Genomic DNA, 23501 nt, shown 5'->3' on the forward strand with positions numbered 1-23501 from the left:
ACACACACACACATTCACAGGCCCTTGAGTGTTTTGATGTTTAGCTCTAGATTATCAACCATCAGAAAGAAACCTCCTCCCGCTGAACTAACAGCCGGTCATTTTCTCAAAAACCCAGCTGCTTTGCACACAACGTTGTGTTCTCTCACACTGTGAAACAATTCAATAGACGAACAGGTGTGAGTACACAGAGAAGTATTACATCCAACTTCACAGTCTTCTGCTTTTCTTGGATACTAAGCCCTTGTTCACACCTGCTCAATCATGAGACTCTCAACAACACTGCACAAGAGAACAACGTTCACCAACCAGAGAACGTTGTGAACCCTCAAACATCCCCGTGTAACCAATCAATTATCTGCTGACCAGCCTTAATAAACCGGTGCATATTGATGCCTAACAGAAGAAAATGGCGCAACCCAACTCATCCCACAGTTTGACTAGGCTTGACATAGGCTTTGGTAGCACCATGCAAGGTGGTTTTAAGTCTCCCCCTCTTCAGCATGCCGTATTTACAGAAACAAATGAGTCAAGAGGACAGGATGTCAGGTAAACAATTTGATTATTACTACATTCCGAAAAAGGCGTTACAGCGCCATTTTATCACACAACACCAGAATGTGAAAGAATTCGGGCCAGAATAAAGTGGAAAAAAAATAGAACTTTTCAATGAATATAACAAAATAGACTTTTCTCAATAGGTAAAGCAAGAAGAGTTTGTGATGGTTTGTGATGTGCCAGCCCGACCTGTCGGTGCTCATTAATAACAGGATTCAGGCTGACACTGTGCACAAGTTCACGTTCCAATGCTCAGAAATGCTGTTCCTCAGCTTTTCTTACTAACCCTAACCCTAACCCCCCCCCCCCCCCCCTTTTTTTATCGCTTTGCACCTGGGAGCTCCTCAAATGCCCCCAGGCTCGCTTAGAGGGGAGGTAGCAAGGAAGGAAAGAAGAAGCATTACTTCTTCTTATTTGGAAGTGACCATATTTAGCTCATAGAATCATTCAGAGGTCACTTAGCGGACGCCTGCCTCAATCAGACTAGATTGATTTAAAGTAGAATATTAGGGATAAAGAGAAGACCGAAAACACACAGCAGGACTTGGATCCCAGTGAGTCCCTTTCACTTTGGCTTGAAGTGCTGGAGCTTCCTAGCTCTCTTGAAACAAGCTCTACGAATACGTAACGAGGCCACTTCTCTCAGAATTGACAGGAAGACTGGCAGCATTATCCTCTAAGGTCAGGGGTGTCAACAGGGAGTCGTATCCCTCACACCCGTTTCACCCCTTCACAAGGAGACAGATTAAGGTCTGCTGAGAGCTGCTGGATCACAAACACAAACACACACACACACATGCACACACCCAGAGGCCATGCGACTCATACCGTATGCACAAAAACACAGCCCCAAATCACACACTGAGACTTGAGGTCACGACACTTAAGACAGTTCATATGCTCACAAAAGGCAGAGGCAAGAAATAAATAAATACATTTCACCGTTATTGGTGTGACAAATGGTCAAAGCCCGATTTTAGTTCAGAAGAATAAAAAAATCATTGCGGAGGAATGAGTCAGTGGTGTCACGGTGACAAATGAGTCGTTTGATCTCGTCCACTTTTTCCAGCCCAGGAGTGATTATCCCATTTCAAGATCACTTGTAGCTCACCGAGCACATTCACTACAACACATCCCCACCTGAGCGGCCGCTATGGAGCTTCACGCTGCAGGAAGAAGTATAGGTGGGAGGTGGACGTTATTGCTGTCTGAGTATTGCTAAATAACTACCATTCATGGGCTAGTTATTGCTGACAAGATATGAAGGAATGAGTAATTAGCGTGCATCTTTTTGTCGGGTTTGCAAACTAATTATGAGACCAAGAACTAACGGAGGATTAACTCAGAGCAGCTGGTAGTGTCGTGATTTGGGCTTATATTGAACCGCACTCAGTTGAACTGAAATCACGACCAAAGAAGAGCCTTTAAACTTCAAACTTATCCGCACTTTACAGCTAAATATTGTTTTTGAAATCCACATTTTTCAAAAAAGGGTGCAACTCTTGTGACCATCGAGTAATGATTAGCTCATTCAATGTGATACATTTGAGGTACACTGTGTAGAAAAACAAAAGTATTCGGGTCATGATGACATCAGGGCACCATGTCACATGGCCTGTAGTCGAAAATGTGACCTACCAAACCGAACTAAGGAGGGGCAAAGGGCATCTGTGCTTGTTGCATGCAAACTACACTGAAGTCAAGCATGTCGATCAGATGTGTGGTTGGTGTTCAAATAAATGGAAATACAATCAGATTTAGCAGATTTCCATATAAAATCCATATTTGTCTACAGGTTTGTAATCTTATCATACATTAATTTAATATCCTACATGATTCCTCTAGGAATAATACATTTGACTTTTGTGTGTTTTAAAAAGTAGGCCTGACTTATAATTCCAATTATTGTTCAAATTGGTGGGGCTTTCTCAATTACATTATGATTACACATTATATAACAATTTCTAGACATTCAAAAAGTCATAAGCAATCTCCATTCAGAAGGTAAAAGAGGAGGGATATAGGTGGTTACATAATCTGATAGCCTTCTAGTCGGTTTGGTGCCTCAGTTAATGATAAAAGATGGAGGAGGGGTTAATGGTGGGTCTCCTGGGGCTTTGTCATGAGCCTCCCACTTGCGAGATGAAACTAAAACACATTCACACACAACTCCAGAGAGAAAAGAAGACACATTTGGAGAGGCGAGGGGAAGACGAAACGGCCTGATTTCTTTCTCGGCGTCTGTGTGGAGGACGCGGGGCGCGGATCAGAGAGCTCCGGGTCTATTTTTAGCTCTCTGCGACTGTTTAGCTTTCGACGCACGTTCAGAGTGCAGCAGCAGAGCGCCGGGATGCTGCTCCAGACAGGGCTTTATGTGGAAATGCCTGCGTAATCAGCCGTTCTCTTCTCTCCTCTCCGCCCCGCACACACTCCTTGGTGAATCTGTGCGCTTTTACGCACGCGCGCGCAAGGGGCGCACACTAATAATCCCTCCCTATTTGAAGAAAAACAAGCACTTGTCAACCAAAGCCCAAAGTGCTGTTAACTATATGCACAGTGTATGTACAGTTGCTGCCTCTAACGTGTGATGCACTCAGCGCTCTCTGCAGGACAGAGGAAGGGCGTGGCACGGGCTGAACAGGAGGGGGCGGGATGCTGCCCGTTTACTGGGGAAGACAGTGAGACACCTTGCCACGTGGTGAATATAATAAAGAAAAAAAACCCGCCATTCATCCAGGTGGGCTGTGTATAACTAACAAAACTGCCTCTGCCAGTAACATCTCCAGCTAGAACTGAAGCCACAGCCCTCTGCCACTTCTCCTGACCTTCCCGGCTGCTGCTCTCTTTGACACCAGTCAGATCCAGTGAGGAGCAGAGCTGACTCTGGGCGCCTCTCTCTTCCCACCCGGGTCCGTTCAGGTCAGACGTCACTCGGGGTCCGCGCACGCTGGGCCACGCTGGCAGGAATACAGCCGCAGCACACCAGCCACAGCGCCTTCTGGATCTCCTGGTTCCTGAAGGCGTAGATGACCGGGTTGATGACGGAGTTGTAGGTGGCAGGCACCAGCGTGGCGTAGGTGTAGAGGGGAGGGTAGGTGTAGTCGGCGATGAGAGAGTAGACAGTGAATGGCATCCAGCAGGCAGCAAAGGTACCCAGGATGATCGCCAACGTGGACACGCCCTTCCGCGTTGTGACGTAGTGGGGTGTGGCGGCCAGGAAGTGGTGCTGGAGGGCGATCTGGTGAGCGTGGCGCATCACGATCTTGCAGATCTGGACGTAGAGCTGCAGCATGAGGCCGAAGAGCAACAGGAATGAAACGGAGAGCACAGCAACGTTGTTCTTTGTGAGCGGGCGCACCACGCTGCATGTGGCCTCCTCTGCCAGACAGTTGACCCCCGTGACCGGCAGCAGGCCCAGACACAGGGAGAGGCCCCACAGGAGCACCAGCATGGTGTAGGTGAAGACCGCTGTCCGCTCCGAGTTGTAGGTGAGGGCATAGTACAGCGACAGGTAGCGGTCGATAGTGATGGCCAGCAGGCTGAAGACGGAGGCGGAGAAGGAGGCCACCACCAGGCCCACGGTCAGCAACTGGGCCGATTCGGACTGAAGCAAGTAGGCACAGGTGAAGTGAAGCACCAGGCCCAGGCCGGCCAGTAGGTCGGCCAGTGCCAGGCTGCCGATCAGCAGGAACATGGGAGCTCTGAGCGCCGGGTTCTGCCAGATCACCAGCACCACCAGGGCATTCTCGCAGGCTATCAGAGTCCCCGATGAGCACAGCACAATGTCCCAGGGGTTGATCAGCAGGGGCATCTGGCTGGGCGGGAGGGAGTCCGGTGGAAACGTCCCCAGGCTGGTGCTGTTGTCCATCGGTCCCCCGCCTCCGCTGGCCCATGCTGTGGGGTCAGGGGTCAGCCAGCTGGGGGTGACCGGCGGCTCTTCACTCATTGTAGACCCCGTCTGAAAATGACACAAAGAAGCAACATGTTATGATATCTTAATCGGGTATAAAAGTCTTGACCAAACCAATGAGGACCAAAAAAGTCTTTGTGTGTTTTTTTGGTTCATCGTTTTAGCTTTGCAATTTAATGCACTGATGACAGAAACTGGGGATTGTTTCCCTCCTGCCACCACCCCACCTTTGTGCAAACAACTGGGTTTGTGTTGACTTTATGACACCAGAGTTACTCGTTCCACAACGTCATAGATCACATTCTCAGCCTGTTGTACTGTATGTAGGGCTGTGAAAGCACACTAGAACGAAAACCTTGAACTACAGAAAAACGAGTCTCTTTAATTCAGGCTCTTAAAATATTAAAACCCGGCACATCAATAGAAATGTACATTTTAGCCTCCAGACAGTTCATGCATTTTCCTCTGGGAATTGAACACAGTGACTATTTAACAGGCCTACAGGGTACACCTCAGGTGTAACAAGGGAAATGAAAGGGGATAATTAAAAAACAACCAAAGCAGACTTTGTTGCAAATTTCAGGCCACACTTATTAAAAGATATCGATACACCGGCACCGGTAATAATTCACCGCCGCTGTCGGGACACCAAGTGCCGCTTTTTACATAGCAGAAGATAACCGCACCCGTCATGGAAATACAGCCTCTAACTGCATAAATGCATCTCACGCCGGTTGGCCATATGGTGCTGCTTTACCTTCTCTGCACCTTGCATCAAGAGGAACACAGCGGCAGCTCCACGTCAGCAGAAGGATGCAGAAAAATAAATAAATAAATAAACGGGCTAAACAAAATGCCATGCATGTCATAATAATCCCATTCCAGCCTACCTTGACTCTGCGAGGTGAGACTTCCCGTCTAGATGGAAAAACGACAGCCTTGTATTGCCATGTTATCGATGAGGACGATGCAGCCCGGAGAGAGAGGGGGGTGGTGGGGTGGTGGTGGTGGTGGTGGGGTGGGATGCTGGTCCTCTCTGGTTGAAAGCGGGGATGATGGAAGAATAAGAAGAGCGCGGAGCGGCTCTGCCGTTGACGGCGCGTCGCCGTGGACTGCGGCTGTGCAGAGAGCAGCGGCGGAAAAGAGGAAGAGGAGGAGGTGTCGAGGATGATGATGATGAAGGAGGAGTCCCATGGGCCAGACCACCAAAGATCGGTTGAACCTCGTTAAGGAGCTAAATGTCTAGTCGTTGTCTCAAAGGACAAAGACAGGTGTGTGTGGGTGGGTGTGTGGAGTGTCCAGGCATCTAGGATACATGTCCACGTGCCTGTAGTCGCTTATTCTAAGTAAAACACTGTTCTTTGAACAGGCCTGTTGCAACATTTGTCATTCCGCGTGATGCAACTTATTTCGGCTCACCTGAACAAAACTGCACAATGCATTTAAACTGTTGAGGTGTTTCAGATATGGAGATGCTGGACGCAGAGGCTCTCTTTCCTCCTGCGACGCCCTTCTATTCTGGTCCTGTCTGTGCTATTAACAGCAACCCTGATGTATGTCACCCCCTCCTCCTCTGTCCTCCATCTTCTCCGCCTCATCTCTCCATCCTTGCAGCACTGCCTCCAACAGAGACCTCTGCCGATGAGGACCTGATGGGGACTTGTTGATGAAGCATTAATGTCGATTGTGTGCGTTTTATGTACGAAGCACCTGCTTTACGGATCTGAATGGATTAAAAATAGCTCCTGTTGCAGCAGGAGAGCTGGGCTACCAGGCTACACCGCCGAGGGGCGCTGCTGAGCCCCTATGAGTCATCACTGCGCACCTGTAGGACGCAAGAAAGGAGAGCACACCCTGCCTCAATCTTACTGGCTTTATTTCGTTTTCTTTAAAACAGAAAATAATCGCTTTACAACAGGCCTTTTTCAAGCAAACCCTCACATTAAACTTGCCAACACCTACAAAACGGTATCAAAAGTGCACCATAGTGTTAATACATCTTCTCGAGGGCTAACGATTTCCAATGATAATATTATCTTCTTGTTATATTTATACAAATACCATTCTGTACACTGTAGAAATACACAACCCAGTGTGTCCCATAAGTGGGACGCTCACCCCCCACCTCACCCCATCCTCCTTTACATCTGTGATCAAAAACATGACCCACTCTCGGTAAATCCCAGTGCAGAATAACAGGGTGGGGGGGTGAAGACACCAAGCCGATGTTACATCATATGAATTATTAAATACCCGTTCAACCCCACACCCAAAGAAAAAAAGTCTAATATGCCACTCATACGACCAACCAATATCTGTACAACCCTCATTCAACGTCTTTTTTTTTTTTCCTTTTCTTTTTTTAAAACAATCTTGACACAGTTTTCATTCATTATCGTCTCATTGTCCAGGCAGCAGCAGCAGCAGCAGCGTCCAGAGTGAAGGGGACGAGGTGGAAGGGAAGGACACAGGGGGCGAGGAGGAACAGCTGGTAAGTAGGAGGAACTTCCACGGCTGAGCTGCAGCGCCGAGCGCGTAAAAAGCACAATAATTAAATACAGCTGTGCGGGCAGGTGTGACACAGTGCGGGCTGCTGTGGCGTGTTTACAGTCCGCCGCTCCTCATAAAGAGGGAACAGAGCCTTTCTTCTGGTTTCTGTGGCAGAACACGGTGGGGGGGGGGGGCGCTCCACGTTTAGTCTCTGGACTGGTAGAAGAGGATGTAGCCCGACTCGGAGTTCTTGGAGATTTCAGAAGTGAGACCGTAGAACTCTTCTATGGCCTGTGCGTCGATTTTCTGCAAGAACAGAAAGACGAAACACAGCAGGGTCAAAAACGACACAAGTACTGTGAATACTACATAAAATGTAAATACAAATGAACTTGCATACCTCTACAATATCGTCATCGAACAGCAACCAGAAGTCATGACTTTTCACAATGGCAATGTAGTGGCCCCTGTTTGGCCCACTGAAAAGAAATAGAACACTTTATTAGAGCAAACTTTAACTACTGTGATATTATCACTTGGGCTTTAAAAGGCCCTACACACCCACAGTCCACCCACACAGGTGTTTCCACTTATTGTGCCCGATTAGACTCCTTTGCAGCACTGTGTAAACACCATGTTTGATTGACATTCCTCTGGAAACACCTGTGTGGGTGTACGGGCCTTTAATGAAACACAAATCTGTGCAGCTGTGAACAAAAACATGTTACATGGTAAGCATGGAATGACCAGTACTGAATACTGAAGCAGTATTCAATATGGTTTTATTTAAGCACTATCATGACGTTAGGATAACTGAAATCCCTGATGATATGTGGCCTAAAATCATGACATCAATTTCATTATATCTGAAAATAACGAGCTAAAAAAGGAGCTGAGATGATTGTAAAGCTCAAAGGGAGAATAGAAGATTCAGACAGAACTTACATCTGAAGGACTCCCGACTCATTTGATCAACTCCAAATAAGTTTTGTAAATTATTTCTATTCGTGAAGGCAGGGAAACACCTTGTATAAACACAGACAGACCAAAACGCCCACTCACACTGGGTCAAAACAAGCACTGGCAAAAAAGTGCAGCACAGCTGAACAATGATGGATGAGGGTTTGTGTTTCCTCCCACTCTATGCGATTCAGGTTATAATGTATCTTTATTCTAGTGCGAATGCATTTTATTATTAGAACAGCAAATGGTCTGCCTGTCTCTGGTTGCTGTGTGATCACCTACACACCTCCCACAATGCACCACCACAGCGACCAGGTCGTAGAGCCTCTCCGGATTGGTGGCGTCCCCGGAGGTGTTGAAGAGGCGGAGCTCCAGAGGGAAGACGACGCGATAGGACAGCTTGGTGTAGCGCTGCAGCTGCTCCATGTACTTAAAGCGCTTCAGGTGCAGAGCCAAGATCATCGGCAGCTTCTTAACACGCATCCTACATCACACACGTCACAGAGTCAGACACAATATCCAAGTTCCCAACAACGCACAGAAACGCATTAACAAACACCTAAAAAAAAAAAAGCAAAGATTAAGAATGAACCTGTGTACTGACCTCTTGTGTGCCTCCTGCTTGCTTCTACATTCTTCACAGTAGTATTTGTACTCACTGCACAGAGTCTCTGTGTTACTGAAACCTCTGAGAGGAGCCACAAAGAGAGGATTAGTAAAATCAGAGGTCCACATCAACCAATGAACGATTCAATATTTAAAGCACTCCGTTCTCGTCATGCAGTTTGGTGACACACACACACACACACACACACACACACACACACACACACACACACACACACACACACACACACACACACACACACACACAGCACTTTATGCAATCTTCTTCATAACTAAAGATTAGTGCAGCGCAACAATTAACATTACTAATCGCGATTAATGGCATTGTTATGCACAAAGTTCAATAATTAATTCAAAAGTAGAGTATTGCACACTTATTTTAAAAGTACTGCTATATGAACAAAAGTGCAATAACATTTGGTTTGCAAACACTTTAAACAAATAAGGTGCTTTTTAACAGCAGTATTCCCTTCAAACAGTAGCAGTTCAAATACAGTTATAATGATTCTGATCATAGATATTCAGCCGGTGTTCACAACTTCATTTTCATGACGCAACACAAACACAGCTGTTCACCGCTCGCTGTCCGGTTCTTGTGTTAAAAATGTCTGCTTAATAATAATAATAGTAATAATTAAAAAAACTGCGTTAACGCGCGATAATATAATTGTTGCGCGTTAATTAATTAATGCGTTAACGAGTTATTATCGCGTTAACTTGCTCAGCACTACTAAAGATATAAAAAGGTTCCAACCATTCCACAGACTGCAACCTCTAAATATGTTACTACTTTGTAAGTTACACTCTTAAAATGGCCACATTGCCGTTCAACAGAGACTAGTTCTGTAATACTAGTTAACATTTGTCCATTTTTGTAATAATTAAAAATGGGTGGCTACAACAATTTGGATCTAAATTCTTAACCAGAACTGCATTTTCATTACAGATTAATCCGATTTAGATTTTCTTCATGAGTCAATCAAAAAAGGAAGCACTTTAGAGAAGCTGAAACCATCAAATGTTGTTTCCTATAATATAAGAGATTATTAATAAGAGTTGCCAATTATTTTTCTGTCAATGAACTACTACTCCAGCTTCAGTTCTGCTTCTACATGTTGTGAATTTACCTGAGGCAGTGCGTGATGGAGGTATTCTGTTCTACATCCACAGAAAGGTCCAGAAAATCCTCATCTTTGCTGCTTATCTGAAGAGGGAAAAAAATGACATCAACATAAGTTAAAAGCAGCTAAACTCAAATACTAGATAAATGTGTCTGCCTGATAAGTTTGGAATAAAATAACATAGGGCTGTTCTCTTGCATTTGCCTTAAACACTTACAGAAACAACCTAAGCTTGTATTTGTCCTTGTGCCAAGAAGCTTCATCTGTGTATGTTATCTAATCCCTCAGCAGCAGGACTGTTTGATTTGAAAACATGTTTCAACAAGACTCTGGTGACACACAGTGGAAGATGTTTGGTGTGAGCCACTTAAACCTCCCCCTCATGTGAAAACAGCAGTGAGGCCTCTTACCGTTTCACAGGTGAGGCAGCGCGTCTCATTGGTCAGAGTGCCTTGGAAGATCTCATGGACCCAGGTTGGAGCGGGCGTGGCATTGCTGTTGTTGTTCTGAGAGTCCAACGTGCCGTTGGCAAGGCGGCCGTTGGTCTTGTCCTGCTTTCTCTCCTCCTGAAGCAAGTCTGCGATGGTGTTGAGCAGGTAGTTCAGGAATTCATGGGCATCCTGCTGCATGTAATTATCAAACAGCTCTGAGGAAGAAAGTGCAGGGAGGGACTTTAGAGTTCAAATTCAGTTATTTTTTTTAAATTGTTGATTAGTCACTTTGCTGTAGCCTCTTTTGATCACGCCAATCTCCCTAAATGTATCAGTTTCCTCTCACCATTCTCTTTGCGAAGCCGTGTGATGAACTTTTTGGGTGGTATGACGCCCACTTTCCTCTTCTGGTTGGCAATACTGTGAAAGAGGTCGGCCAGGCAAGTGAGCAGGTTCTCCTTTCGCCGAGGCTGACTGCGGTACGCCAAGATCTTCTCCCGAAACGGTCGGCAGAAGTACAGAGCCTGCAGCACCGAGTTGCAGTAGCAGGTGTTTCCAAACTAAAAATCACATATGGAATGCAGTCGAATGCAGTGTGAGCACCAGTCAGGTGGAGATGTATACATAACGGTGAATCTGCACATCATTCACTTACATTGACCAGGCCAAAGTAGTGCTCATTGACCGGAAACTGCTCAGATCCAATCTCTTTCTCCAGAGCAGAGGCATTGGCGCCCTGTAAATCCACATAGAAACAAAAAACAAGACGTATTTAAGTTCAGCTATTATCTTAAACAACACAATGAAAAAAAACACACCAACGCTGTAAGATTGGGCTGTCCAAGGATAGTGCCAACTCATCCAAAATGAATTTAAAATGTATGTATGTACAGTATTTATGCAATTAAATCTATGTAATTGCAAATACACTGGTGCTGACTCGGTTGAGATGACACAATGTCACGTGTCAGAATATATATTATTAAAACGCAGACGTTTTTTAACTGGAGGATGTTCGCGAAACGCAAATCGCCTCTAAAATGTGGTGAGAATTAATACAGTGCGATGCATATAGACAGTAACAAACTGCAGATTTGACATGGACCTAGCGAGTCCACAACTGCGCAGCTAATGTTAAGCCATGTCGTCATTGCTTGCGTTAATAATGTCTGGTAGTAAAGGCCAACACGTCAACGTCATTTTTCTTCACGGTTTCTCTAACGTTACGTTACACAAACTGCATATAATCCGTTACCACTCATTACCCAACCAGGTGTTAGCATGGTGCTACACTGGTTTAGCTTCGCGTTAGCTAGTTAGCTTCACGTTAGCTAGTTAGCTGCGAAGCACAGCTGCAGCAGGTGCACTGTCACTGCACACAAAGAAGCTGGAACACATTTTAACCAAATAAATCGTCAATCTAGGAGTTGGAAAAATGTCTACACTAAAGAATGTCCATCTACTGCCGTTAGCGAAAAGACCAGAGCGGAGAAAGCAGTGGGTGTCTGCTTGCTTTGCTATGGTCGGAAATACGCTTGGCTAGCACTGACACCAGAATGAACTGCTTATATGTTTATTAACACGGTTTGAAGGCCAATCAGGGTGCAGCAACGGTTTCTGTGTCACCTTGTAGCCTGAGTCATGCCAGTTTGACATTGCCGTGTACTCACCATGGTACAAAAAGAGGCAAATTTGGAGACTGTCATTAGGATTTCCATTCGGCTAGCGCCATCTTCAACCACCGCCGAGCGCTGACAAGACTGGGCTGGTTCCCTCGTGAGGCAAGGCAGGCGATACTGCTGAGCTCGCGACGACAAGGTCCAACGGCTGAAGAAAACGAGAGCATTCACTGCTTGTTGCTTCCGTCTTCACTTAATCACGGTCGGCAGTGAACAGTAAAGTGGTTCGCTTTGTTTTAAGTTATATGTAGTGTCACACATTCAGACATTCATAAGCTTCTAAGAAAAGCGCAGTTGTCGAAGCCAAGTTAAATAACGTCCAAATATTTGGTATAGTAACGTAACTATACGTAACTTAAAAAATCAAGCTCAGCCTCACGGAAGTTTTGCGCATGCGCATCATAAATAGAAGTTGGAAAATATCTGCATTTTTTTTTTTTAAACAATGATTGTGTTTTCAGCAGCCTGATCATATTTCATCTTTTCTTGTCATTTAACTTAGTAGACTGAGTTCCACACTAAACTATAAAATCACAGAAACGATCATAACCATAGGCTGCATCATAACACTAGGACCAGCTCGCGTACTGACACGGCGGCAGATGTTATACTGTATAGTAATTCGTGAATGAGCTGATTTATTTGGTTCAGGCAATCTCGCGACCTGCCCTGCAGTCTATGGACATTTCACAAGGCGGAGTTTGGGGTCTTTCAATCTCTCTTTCCGCCGCACCCGCCATCTTGTAGAGACCGGGGGTAAGATCCTCTCCCTATTAATTGTTGTTTTTCTACCTTATTACTATATATTTCGTACATTGTTGGATTAAAATCTGCCCTACAGATTTCCCTTTCATCTCAGTGGGTTAATACAGCGTGAAAATCGTTGTATTGAGGGGTATTATCCGTTGAATGTGAGCATGGCCAGCAGCGTGGCTCTCCATGCGGGCCCGTTTAGCATACACAGTGTTCTGCTGTTACACTCAGTTGCAGCCACTGTAACGCTTATAACGTTTGTCGTCGATATTCGACCGTTTTCGACGAAACTAACATTGCAAATACGGTGCTACCTAGTGGAAGAGTGCTTGACATGTATCTCGTTGCTAGCCTTTACATAAGTATATCTTCTCCTAGTCAGTCTCTGTAATTAGCTTTGATATAATGTGTTGAATCAAATTGAAAACGTGTATGTGCGTATAATGGGGATAAATTAAGTAGGTGTTAGAATGGATGCTTGCTATTTTCCATCTGTTGAACATTTACACTGGAAGAAAACTCTAAAGGCTCTGTCATGACTAACTGAAGTGTATTTTCTCTTAGTAATCAGGCATCATGACGAACACCAGAGGCAAGAGGAGGGGGACCAGGTACATGTTCAGCAGGCCATTCCGCAAGCATGGTGAGTACACATTTAAAGGCATTTTATATCCCACCACACTTTGTATTACTGTAATGGAGGAAATTTGGTATTTAGGATCACTGCCAACTCTTTTTTTTTTTTGGCTATGTAACATTCATAGATTGACTGCATTTGCTTCACAGGCCCAATTCCCCTGTCTACATATATGCGCATCTACAGGAAGGGAGACATCGTTGACATCAAGGTAGGTCACAGCTTGTGTGTTGGCTAGCATCCTTGTTTGAATGGTAATTGATTAAAACTGCATTGCAAATTGAGATATATCTAAGGTACAGCAGACTGAAGGGACTTGGGGAAGGTGCACAGTAATACATTTGTAACTGAGACAGTTTTAATTATACTCACTGCGGAACCTATGAAACGCTTCTTGGTTCCGTACTGTGGCGACTAGCGGTAACATGTTGACTTTGTTGTTGCTGAATAATTCGTTGTAACATGCTATTTTCTTTTCAGGGCACAGGTACCATCCAGAAGGGAATGCCTCACAAGTGCTACCACGGCAAGACAGGACGAGTCTACAATGTAACCCAGCATGCTGTCGGCATTATTGTCAACAAGCAGGTCAAGTAAGTAGGACGTTGTTTTGTGACATCTGAATGGTCATACCTATGTAACTTTTAGCTTGAACACACCAAATGACTTAAAACTCCTTCAGACTAATAAGAAACTATTTAAAGACTTCCATTCTTGTAGTAAGGATTACGAGGATCATGCTTTGTGATTTGTTGACCAGTTCTCAAATGTTAAACCCACTGAAGAACCAAAGTTAGCTGTAGAGTGTTTTCAGAGCTGCTTTGTTTACCTTGCATCGCTTCTCTATAGGTTATTTCATTTAATCGTTGAATGTCGTACAATATAGTATTTGTACATAAACGGCCACAAACCAAACTCTCAACAGTTATGTGTACCAGAGCTACATTAATCTATGTTCTTTATAGTTCTTCAGATCGTTGTTCAAACCTTTCCATTTTTACTACAACTTGTAGATCCTGGCTTCAATCTTTGGTGTGTCCTTGCTCAAACTCTTCATCTAGAACAGTAGTTCTCAAAGTGTGGGAATTAAATGATGTAGAACTAATGTTTTGACGTCTGAGTCTTATTGGCTGTCACAATAGTGGTGTTGGTTCAGTCTGTAGGTTTACAGAACAAACAGATATTTGACCGGGAAGAAAAGAAAAACAGACAATTTGACCCCATTTTCACTTTGCCACCAGGATTGTTCATGTCCTCAGTGGTCATTCACGTGGGGGAAAGTATCTCATCCTTAAGCACCCCAGTCTAACTCCTGTTTGACCTGGGGCTGTACTGAGGACACAGCAGAGACAAATGCAGATATTAAAACGGCTTTACTTTCTATTTTGAGCTTAAGCTACCTGTGGAGTTTTGCTTTTATTATATACTTATGTATGTTTTCTGCTGTCACAGGGGAAGGATCCTGGCCAAGAGGATCAACGTGCGTATTGAGCATGTGAAGCACTCAAAGAGCAGGGACAGTTTCCTGCAGCGCGTGAAAGCCAACGAGGGCAAGAAGTTGGAGGCCAAGCAGAAGGGCAGCTGGGTGGAACTGAAGCGACAGGTATGAAATAATCCAAGACAACTTTTAGTGTTTTACCACTTCTTAAACCAAAAACAATTGTCATGGTGAGAAAAATCTTGTGGCAAGGAAGTTATTCAGTTGCAGTGATTTTACTGTCACTTAAAGTGTACGTGAAACTAAAACCAATCACAATTTAAAGCATAACATTTAATATGTGGACTATTAAATGGGAAAGCATGAAAGTCCCAATGAGTATGTTGCAAATTAAACATGTGTCTTTGTTTTTATTGAATATTATTCGATCATCTAATATTCTCCTTCTCGTCTCTACAGCCGGCTCCTCCCCGTGACGCTCACTTCGTCAGCACCAAGAAAAACGAGCCACAGCTGCTGGAGCCCATCCCCTATGAGTTCATGGCATAAACTGCTCACTAAAATAAAAAATATTTGTACACACGCTACTTGCCATGTTGTCATCTGTTCACACATTTTGAATTATGTTGATGATTCTCCTCCTTTCGATTTTTGAATGAAATCAGACGCACTTTTATTTCACCCACGATCTGAGAGTGACGGCGCCCATGTCACAAGCATCACATCCTCACTTAGACCTGTCGGGTCAACAAGGTTTTTTTCATCTGCACTGTCGATAAGCAGACGTTGCCCTTCTCACTTACTTGCAGCAACTAAAGGCCTTACACACACACACACACACACACACACACACACACACACACACAGAGGTGTTAACTTCATTTCTCTGAGTTCTTGCTGAGTAGAGTTCTGTCAGCAGAGCAACTTGCTTCTTAATCATGCCTATTGAGTCTTTTAACTGAAGGCATGAAAAGCACAGGCGTTAAGTAATGAAGTTGCAGCTGAATTCCATTGAGCTTTATTTTACCTCTGGCTCTTGAGTAGAATGGAGGCATTGTTAATGTAAGACCTCACTCTGGATATGTACAGACCACAATCACGCCTGTTGGATCTGTTAACGCAAGATGGCCTACTTTTGTTTAGCCTTCATGTTTGAGTCTGAGTAGAGGTCCGATCAGATACGGCAGTTAAAAACACGTGTGTGGTTGTGCAATACTCGGTCAAGCTGATGTAAGAGCGTTTCAGGGGGCTACTTGTAGTTGATCCTCATTAACCTGCTAGTGGGATCGCCACTAAGAAGTCCTGCTGATGAGTAAAACATCGCTCAAACCCACAGAGCTCTATGTTGAACTGAGGTTCTGAGGTTTTAGAATATGCCACACAGAGCAGCCTGAATTACAGGGAAATAATACACGAGACAACTTCTTGGATGTTATAACCAGAGTAAACTGTCAACGTCATATAACCCTAAGTAACGGTTTGATACAGAGAATGTATGTTATGCTGTCAGACAGTGGAATAACGGTTTTGTTCTTACCGACCTTAAAAGTGCTAAAAGGGGAAATAAGTTGATTGATGGGGTTGATCAGTGATTGTGTGCGCCTCAAACCGATGTGGACATGTTGGCCAAAGAAAATATATATTTATATTTAAGTCTGAGCCGTTGTTGTAGTGGATGCCATGGGTAGAGTTTCTACTGTGCAGTAGGTGGCAGTGTGCACCAGCATATGTGTCCAGCTTCAATACACATCAAGCCCTTTGCTGGACAACAGTAACCTTGCTGTAGAAAACTGAATTGGGTTGTTAGTTATGGGGAGTAATGATGAAAATTGTGTTGAATTATTAAATATATTTTGTCAAACACTGTCAATAACAACAACAACATATTCACTGCTGCTCTTATTGAGGATCATTTTTTAATGTGTGTATATCATCCATCACTGTCAATATCAATACGTACAATCATAACCATCCAGTCCATGTATACATTCAGTATTTATTTTGTTGCACTATGTTTATTGTTTACAACTGAGAGAACACTCGACTTACTATTCAATTGAGTTCTTGTTTTATTGTTGGTTATTGGTGCTTTTTATATATAATATTTATGTAAACACCTACATTTTTCACTACCTGTGTGCGTAACAGTCCTGCTATTCGTTGCCTTTATTTGCCCATCTTGGTTGTCAAATTCCTTGTATGTGCACACATATTTAAAATAAATGTGATTCTGATTTTGATTATAACCACAGATGTAGTTTATCTCTGACTTGTCACAAGTTAAGTTGACATATGTTAAGGTGTTGAGCAGACCTCGCTTACCACTGTGATATTCCCTATCTACATCTACACAGCGTTGTATTGGAAGAATAGACTAATAATAATAATATGTGTATAAAACATTTAAAGGGAGGATCATAAAGTGCTTCCAATGCAAAAACAGGATAATGTATACAATAAACCTTAAAAGGAGCTAACATTTTGAGTCTGAGGATTTGTCAAAACAATTCTGTGAGTTACAAAATTTACATTTTATACAAGAGACAATTACAATTTTAAAGACTCACTTTTAATTAATCAAAATAGTAACTATAGACAGACATGATCCCCTTCTGAGATCAAATTACAACACAACATATTTCATGTTGGGTATGTATCTCTAAATATTTCTGTGCCATCGAATACAATTTTTAAAAACTTTTTTGTTGATTGTGAATGAGTCGTAGAAGTTATAGTGTTCATCATTTAAGGAAACATTTTGGTGAAATTCTTCAAGTGCATCATGTTTTTTTATTCTGTTTTTTCCTCTGAATAACAATAAAATCCATATAACAGTCATACCTGTGCGTGTGTGAGATGAAAACTGCCTGTGTGTGTGTGTGTGTGTGTGTGTGTGTGTGTGTGTGTGTGTGTGTGTGGACCACTTGATGTTTGCTGTTTAATCAGTGGAGGCTGAATGGCTGGCTGGTTATGTGACAAATAGGTTATCTCATCGCACCTCAGTACTTTACCCAATATTTACACAAATTAGGACCAGTTTACAGCGATAGGGAGCAGCTGACAGGATGAAGTGTGTGTGTGTGTGTGTGTGTGTGTGTGTGTGTGTAGTGTTCAGGACGGAGAAATCAGCCTAAGGATTATATTTCATTTCTGTGGAAGCATCACTTGAATTTTCTTGGAGTAGAACATATCTCCCATATATGTGGAAGAAGCGAAGTCTCTTCAAAAAAAAAGAGAGGAAATACTCTGAATGAATGTTGTAATCTCCTGTAAAATGGTGTTGAGTCTTTCTTCACCCTCACAACCCTGTAGGTCAGGGAACTCAGACACGGGTCTTATCAGGACAGAGTAATAAGTATCCAACAACCTGAGGAGAGCCAGGAAAAAGCAGATGGAAAAGTAAAATGCAATCAATCAATGAGCGTGTTGGCAGCCAAAGCCCTTGGTATTGATCTGGATTTTGGTTGTATAGTATTTAGATAAGGCGAGTGGGGCCTCTACGGTTTAGTATATTCCCACAGTTTTTAGCAACGGTTGATGTCATCAATTAAAGCAAATAGTGTATTGAAAATCAATCATGCATTCTATTGTTTCAATTTGTAGGAATCTAAACATTTTCTCATTATGCATAATATGATATCCACCCTGTCTATACATCTACAGTACGTCCTTTGTGCGTGTGTGTGTGTGTGTGTGTGTGTGTGTGTGTGTGTGTTCTCACAGATACACCAGAGTGTCATGTGTGGCACTGACTCATGGAAGTTACTGATTGAAGGAAGAAAAAGTAAACAGAGAAGGGCAGAGAGACAGAGAGAGAGAGAGAGAGAGAGAGAGAGAGAGAGAGAGAGAGAGAGAAAGAGAGAGAGAGAGAGAAAGCAAGCGAGAGGGAGGAGGGCAGAAAGACAAGGATGGTGGATAAAAGCCGTGGAGCACTATGAACTCCTTAATCACACATGTTTGACACACACAGATTGAGTCTGTCAGCTCAGCCAGCAGCCGTATCGACCCCGAGTGTTACATATTAACCACACACACTCACACACACACACAAAGAATAGATAATTGGATGTGGACACCGCTGATGCAAGAGAGTGTGGAAATGTTGCATTATATGAAATTTCACAGTTATCAGCCTTTCTACCTCACCTGATCGCACTTAATGCAAAGAGCGGTTTCCCCCGAATTTCAAAATGTTCACACTTTGTTCACAAAACACGTAGACGTTTTAAGCCCATTCTTTCTTTCTTTTTTTGAGACAAGTCTCTGAGATTTCTCTGAGGACATTAAAAATCAATGGGATGTCGTTTATACTGCTCAAAGCAATGAAACATTTCAACAGCAATGTGACTTTCCAGAAACGGTCTCCTGGTTATTCCAAATATTCCACAAACGTACATGTAATGCAGAATGGACCCAGTGTCCTAAAACATGCATGATGATTTACATATAATAAAGATTGTAAAGCCCCTTGAGGTACATTTGTGATGTGTAATATTGGGTTGTATAAATAAAATTGATCTGACCACTTGAATATTGTTCTTGTTGATGCGTTCATGTGTTAGCAGTACTTCAGTGTTGTGGCAAGTCTAGGTTGAGCTAATTAAACAGTTCAATCTAAAAGTAACTTGTACTGTTAGAGACATTTGTTCATATGGACTATATCATTTAGAAGATACCTGTTGTTGAGTAAAATGTACAATACTTCCCTCTGATATTAAATGTAATATAAGTACACTATAGTAGCATGAAATTAAATACTGAAGTAAACTACAAATACCTGAAAAGTCCACCACATATGAGATGTCATTACTTTCTAATGAGAAAATGTGTTTTTTTTCTGTATCCTGGGTGAACCAACCTGTTAAATCTGTTCTCTTTACCTCCTCCAAGGCCTCGCCATCCCTCATACTCTCCTACTCTTTGAAGAAAAAAGGCTCTCAGAGGTCTTGACAGTAAGATCTGTGACAGTGATGAAAGCGTGGGTGAGATATGTCCACATGTGTGTGTGCGTGTGTTTGGGAAAGGCCTGGAGCTTTGACAAAGGCACAAGGAAATCCCACAGCAGGCCAAACAGAGTGCATGCTGTATCTCTGTGTGTGATAGGTGGGGTGATAGAGTCTGTGTGGTTATCAGAGACAGGGGGGGGGGGGGGGCGGGGGGCATGGTCATATATGTGGATATTGGGCCAGCTGTATTGATCCCGGCCCTGACAGCAGAGGTGGAGGGGGTGGGAGGGACCGGATGAGAAGAGCAGGAGGCTGATAATGGTCTCAACTGACCCAGGCATGCTCACCTGAAGCGTGGGAGGGCACCGAGGTAACGCCCAACAGGCTCTCAATAGGCCTTATTCACAAAAGTCAGTCAAAGGTTTCACATGAGAGCATGGCATGGGCTCAGAGGGTGATCTCTGATGTTTGGACAAGCAGATAGTGTTATCGGATTGTCAGTCTTTGTCTTTTTTCTGGAACCTCAAAAATGTTGCATTATGTTTTTACTTAAAGCGACTCTTTTTAATTTTTTAAAGACAAAATAGCTCTAACAAATGAAAAGTAGAATTCATAAACTTAGTTGGCTAGTTTATGGTGACTAATCTTAACTAATGTTAGCAAACTTTAAGTAGATATTGCTGTATAGCAGACATTGCTAACGGTTTGTTTTGTTGATTTAATGACTTTTCTCTACTGTTACATGTTTTAGCACGTAACCAATAAAAAAGTTACATAGTACTTACCGTTTGCTTTATTCAAATGGTATAGTTTTAGCATTTATGACCATAAATAGCAAAATGTGCCTAAAGTTAGTTAACATTAGCTACTGATCATACTAGATCAAGTAAGGCTGTAGCAGCATGCCCCCTCAGTGTATTGAATTTCACAATGGTGGGTCTCATTGCTTGTAAATTTAATTTTCCATTTGTAAGAGGAAGAATGTGCCATTTCTTCTTTCAAACATGTCGCTCTAACAGCCGATAAAGGTTGATTTAGCTTCACATTTGTGGGTCTAACTGAAGACTATTTTCTGACAACAATAAATCACACCTATCAGAAAACAATACTGGAGCGTTGATAAGATTAAGATTAGAGCAGTAAAGTCTGTGTGTGTGTGTGTGTGTGTGTGTGTGTGTGTGTGATTAATGGAGACAGACAGTCGCCTCTGTCCCTGCTTGCGCACCATGTACACACAGCAGATCAGCAGATAGGGACACATATCCTACTGCAAGGAGCCTGGGTGACATTTTTAAAGCCTGAATCAATCAATGTGGAGGAAAGAGTCATATAATGAAAGAGTTTATAATGTCTGAGTATCAGTGGGATCACTATTAAACTCAGGGGCCTAAATCATTTTCTAGCAGCTTACATGTTGCATCCGCTGTGCTACACAGCTGAACATTAGTTTGAAAGGTGTGTTAAGTTTTTTGTATATCTATTTATTGCAATAAAGATCATTAAATGTCAAATCCATTGCATATTTTTCAGTGAGGTAGGACACCCCCTCTCCTGCTCTAATTGGTACAGTCCAATAAGTTAAATTAAGCACAGGTGAGTTGCTGGTTGTAGGTCAATGAGTGTCCTGCCCCTTTACAACTATTTTTGTCTGTGACCACCACATCTGGAATCTCTTATTAAAGATGGGGGAGAGGTTGCAAAGTCAAAAAAGCTATGTTTGCTCTTTTTTTGATTGTCAAGCTACGTTCAGTAAGTCATGGAAGCTAGAGGCTCATATTTGCAAACACACTGGATTGGTAAGTGAACTACTAGAAGCCAAACGGAGCACATGACACGAGAAAGTGGACACATCATAACAGTTCATGTTGTTCGATTGTCCAATTGATGTTGGTGGGATTATGTGTCAAATGTTTCCCTAACTTCAGAAACCGTTCTCCTGTGACAACTGTGACAAGAGCTTTTGCACTCGTTATCAACTCACCAGACATGAGCTCAATCACAGTGGGGAAAAACCACACGAGTAAGCCTCTATATTGACTATTTGAAATGACTGGGGATAGTGAAATGTAACCTTGGTGTTTGCTTTGAACGGTTACCTGCTCTGGTCTCCAGGTGTCTGGCTGACGGATGCTCCGAGGTCTTTGTCACAAATGCCAGCATGAAGAACCACATGGCTCGAGTGCACCAGCACCAGGAGAAGCGATATCAAGTACAATAATCCTAATGTTTTCTTCTGTTTTGGATTTTTTTTTTCTTGTTGGGGTTTACTACAATGCACTGGCTTGCTTTTGCGCATATTGTCTTTCAGTGCAACCATCAGGGCTGTGGAAAGGATTTCAACAAGAGGAACCAACTGAAAGCCCATAAGTGTGAGCAACACCAGCTTCTGCTGTTTCAGTGAGTGGCTAAACATCTAATACGAGAATAACTTAAATTTGTATCTGTTCTTAGCCATCTCAAACCAAATCTTATTTATCTTTTGACGTAGTTGTACTATCAGTGGCTGCACAAGAGAACTTCCCTCTCATGGAAAACTAAAGCATCATGTGAAAGTGCATGAAGGTTGGTTGATGACCAGAAGCTTTTTTTTTTAATTCATTTTTAATTGGCGTGCGTTTAACAAACCTCTCTGATGCAGGTTACCCGTGTGAGATTGAAGCATGTCCTTTCCAGGGAAAGACTTGGACAGAATATCTGAAGCACAGAAAAGAACATAAAGGTATGGCTGTGTAAAGTGTTGCGGTGCATTGCATACCCTGTGACTCATGATGCAAAGCAACCGTATTTTAATGACTTTGTTCTCAGTCAAGGTGCCGTGCGGGGAGTGCAAAAAGCTGTTCAACAATGCGTGGTTCTTGCGCCAGCATGAGCTGCGTGTCCACTCCGGGGAGAGGAGGAAGCTGTTGTGCCCGAAGAGAGGCTGTGGTAAAAAGTTCACTCGTCGCTTCAACTTGGAGAATCATGTGCTGGGAGACCATGAGGGCAAGAAGCCCTTTAGCTGTGCATATGCTGGCTGCGAGAAAAGCTTCGCCATGAAGGTAAACGTTTACTTTAACTCAATAATATTAAGTGTGTATGTCACAAACTACATTCTCTAACTAGTGGGATGCGGTCATGGTAATAGTTTGGCTTTTACTTGCTAAAAGCTTTGACGTCATCTACACATTGACACTTTGCTGCAACCCCAATACAACAAGAGGTGAATATATTTAGCTAATGGTGCTCAGAGAAACTACATTTTTAATGGCAGCAATGATAATCTTCACCTTGCCGTATGGAATACAGTTTTTATCTGGAACTATTTTCTACAGAGGAAAGGGTAACTACATTTATTTTAGAAAGATGAACTGCATATTAAAGTTTTAAAATATATTTTTCAGTGTTTGGAGCAGTATTATACCTTCATGGTTGCAACTGGCAGATATTTAAAAAAAAAAAACTGAAACTATACACATGGTTAGACACGCAAGATGTTTTTTTGGTTGTCTTGATCAATTGCATTCCTGATGCAGTGTAGTTGGTAACTGTTCTCATTATTAATCAGGAGAGCCTGTGGCGACATGGAGTGGTGCATGACCCAGCAAAGAAAAAGCTGAAGGTAATGTGTCCTTGCCAACTTTTTTGTTTCTGGTTAACGGTGAGTTTGTCTTTTCTTGCCTCGTCCTTGTATGTATTTTTATTTTTGTCCCCCTTGCAGAAACTGCATCCTAAAAAGAACCAGCCCTGGCGTACGGCTCTGCAGGTCAGTGTGGCAGCTGCAGCCCAACGAGCAGAGACCAACAAGCTTGCTGAGAAGCTGCGCAATACAACTTTAAAGGATGACCAATCTTGAGGCTGCGTTATATGAACATCTGCTTGGATGTGTTAATTAATGGTGACGCAAATCCCATCATTTTTTTTTGGTTCAATATACTTTGTTTGTGAAAATAAAGCCTCGTTAATACAGCA

At 43.0% G+C, this 23501-nt stretch overlaps 4 protein-coding genes across 5 annotated transcripts; 2 read left to right on the forward strand and 2 right to left on the reverse strand.

The window, feature by feature from the left end:
* Positions 1-885: 885 nt before the first annotated feature.
* gpr12 (G protein-coupled receptor 12) lies at positions 886-5564 on the reverse strand. Of its 2 annotated transcripts, XM_068732368.1 has the most exons (3): positions 5359-5564; positions 5226-5263; positions 886-4516 (listed from the first exon to the last, which is right to left on the reverse strand). In XM_068732368.1, the coding sequence occupies exons 2-3, from the start codon at positions 5241-5243 to the stop codon at positions 3479-3481; spliced, it is 1056 nt and encodes a 351-aa protein (XP_068588469.1). In that variant the 5' UTR covers positions 5244-5263; positions 5359-5564; the 3' UTR covers positions 886-3478. The 2 variants fall into 2 exon arrangements, with proteins under 2 accessions (XP_068588469.1, XP_068588470.1); XM_068732369.1 differs by lacking the exon at positions 5226-5263.
* Positions 5565-6327: 763 nt separating this feature from the next.
* Positions 6328-12183, reverse strand: usp12a (ubiquitin specific peptidase 12a). Its single transcript, XM_068732283.1, has 9 exons — positions 11771-12183; positions 10756-10836; positions 10447-10660; positions 10080-10315; positions 9676-9752; positions 8526-8609; positions 8208-8405; positions 7359-7437; positions 6328-7264 (listed from the first exon to the last, which is right to left on the reverse strand). Exons 1-9 carry the CDS (start codon positions 11816-11818, stop codon positions 7163-7165), a joined length of 1119 nt encoding a protein of 372 aa, XP_068588384.1. The 5' UTR covers positions 11819-12183; the 3' UTR covers positions 6328-7162.
* Positions 12184-12430: 247 nt separating this feature from the next.
* rpl21 (ribosomal protein L21) lies at positions 12431-15190 on the forward strand. The gene is made up of 6 exons (XM_068732284.1): positions 12431-12535; positions 13097-13175; positions 13319-13380; positions 13650-13762; positions 14622-14772; positions 15067-15190. Exons 2-6 carry the CDS (start codon positions 13109-13111, stop codon positions 15154-15156), a joined length of 483 nt encoding a protein of 160 aa, XP_068588385.1. The 5' UTR covers positions 12431-12535; positions 13097-13108; the 3' UTR covers positions 15157-15190.
* A 5993-nt stretch (positions 15191-21183) lies between these two features.
* gtf3ab (general transcription factor IIIA, b) lies at positions 21184-23493 on the forward strand. The gene is made up of 9 exons (XM_068732323.1): positions 21184-21349; positions 21479-21573; positions 21666-21762; positions 21862-21950; positions 22042-22115; positions 22192-22272; positions 22359-22591; positions 23098-23151; positions 23251-23493. The coding sequence occupies exons 1-9, from the start codon at positions 21236-21238 to the stop codon at positions 23383-23385; spliced, it is 972 nt and encodes a 323-aa protein (XP_068588424.1). The 5' UTR covers positions 21184-21235; the 3' UTR covers positions 23386-23493.
* The last annotated feature ends 8 nt before the right edge of the window (positions 23494-23501 follow it).

The sequence above is a fragment of the Cebidichthys violaceus genome, unplaced genomic scaffold (genome assembly GCF_023349555.1).
Source record: "Cebidichthys violaceus isolate CVI_PGR_0920_01 unplaced genomic scaffold, fCebVio1.0.p SCAF_58, whole genome shotgun sequence".
Lineage (NCBI taxonomy): Eukaryota > Metazoa > Chordata > Actinopteri > Perciformes > Stichaeidae > Cebidichthys > Cebidichthys violaceus.

Coding starts and splice junctions, on each gene's coding strand:
- rpl21 (XM_068732284.1), top strand. CDS start 13,109: ATGACGAACACCAGAGGCAAGAGGAGGGGGACCAGGTACATGTTCAGC. Junction 13,176..13,318: donor CAGGCCATTCCGCAAGCATG/GTGAGTACACAT, acceptor TTTGCTTCACAG/GCCCAATTCCCCTGTCTACA. Junction 14,773..15,066: donor GGGTGGAACTGAAGCGACAG/GTATGAAATAAT, acceptor TCGTCTCTACAG/CCGGCTCCTCCCCGTGACGC.
- usp12a (XM_068732283.1), bottom strand. CDS start 11,818: ATGGAAATCCTAATGACAGTCTCCAAATTTGCCTCTTTTTGTACCATG. Junction 7,438..8,207: donor GTGGTGGTGCATTGTGGGAG/GTGTGTAGGTGA, acceptor ATTTCTTTTCAG/TGGGCCAAACAGGGGCCACT. Junction 7,265..7,358: donor TCGATGACGATATTGTAGAG/GTATGCAAGTTC, acceptor CTGTTCTTGCAG/AAAATCGACGCACAGGCCAT.
- gtf3ab (XM_068732323.1), top strand. CDS start 21,236: ATGGGGGAGAGGTTGCAAAGTCAAAAAAGCTATGTTTGCTCTTTTTTT. Junction 21,574..21,665: donor AGTGGGGAAAAACCACACGA/GTAAGCCTCTAT, acceptor TCTGGTCTCCAG/GTGTCTGGCTGACGGATGCT. Junction 21,951..22,041: donor CACCAGCTTCTGCTGTTTCA/GTGAGTGGCTAA, acceptor CTTTTGACGTAG/TTGTACTATCAGTGGCTGCA.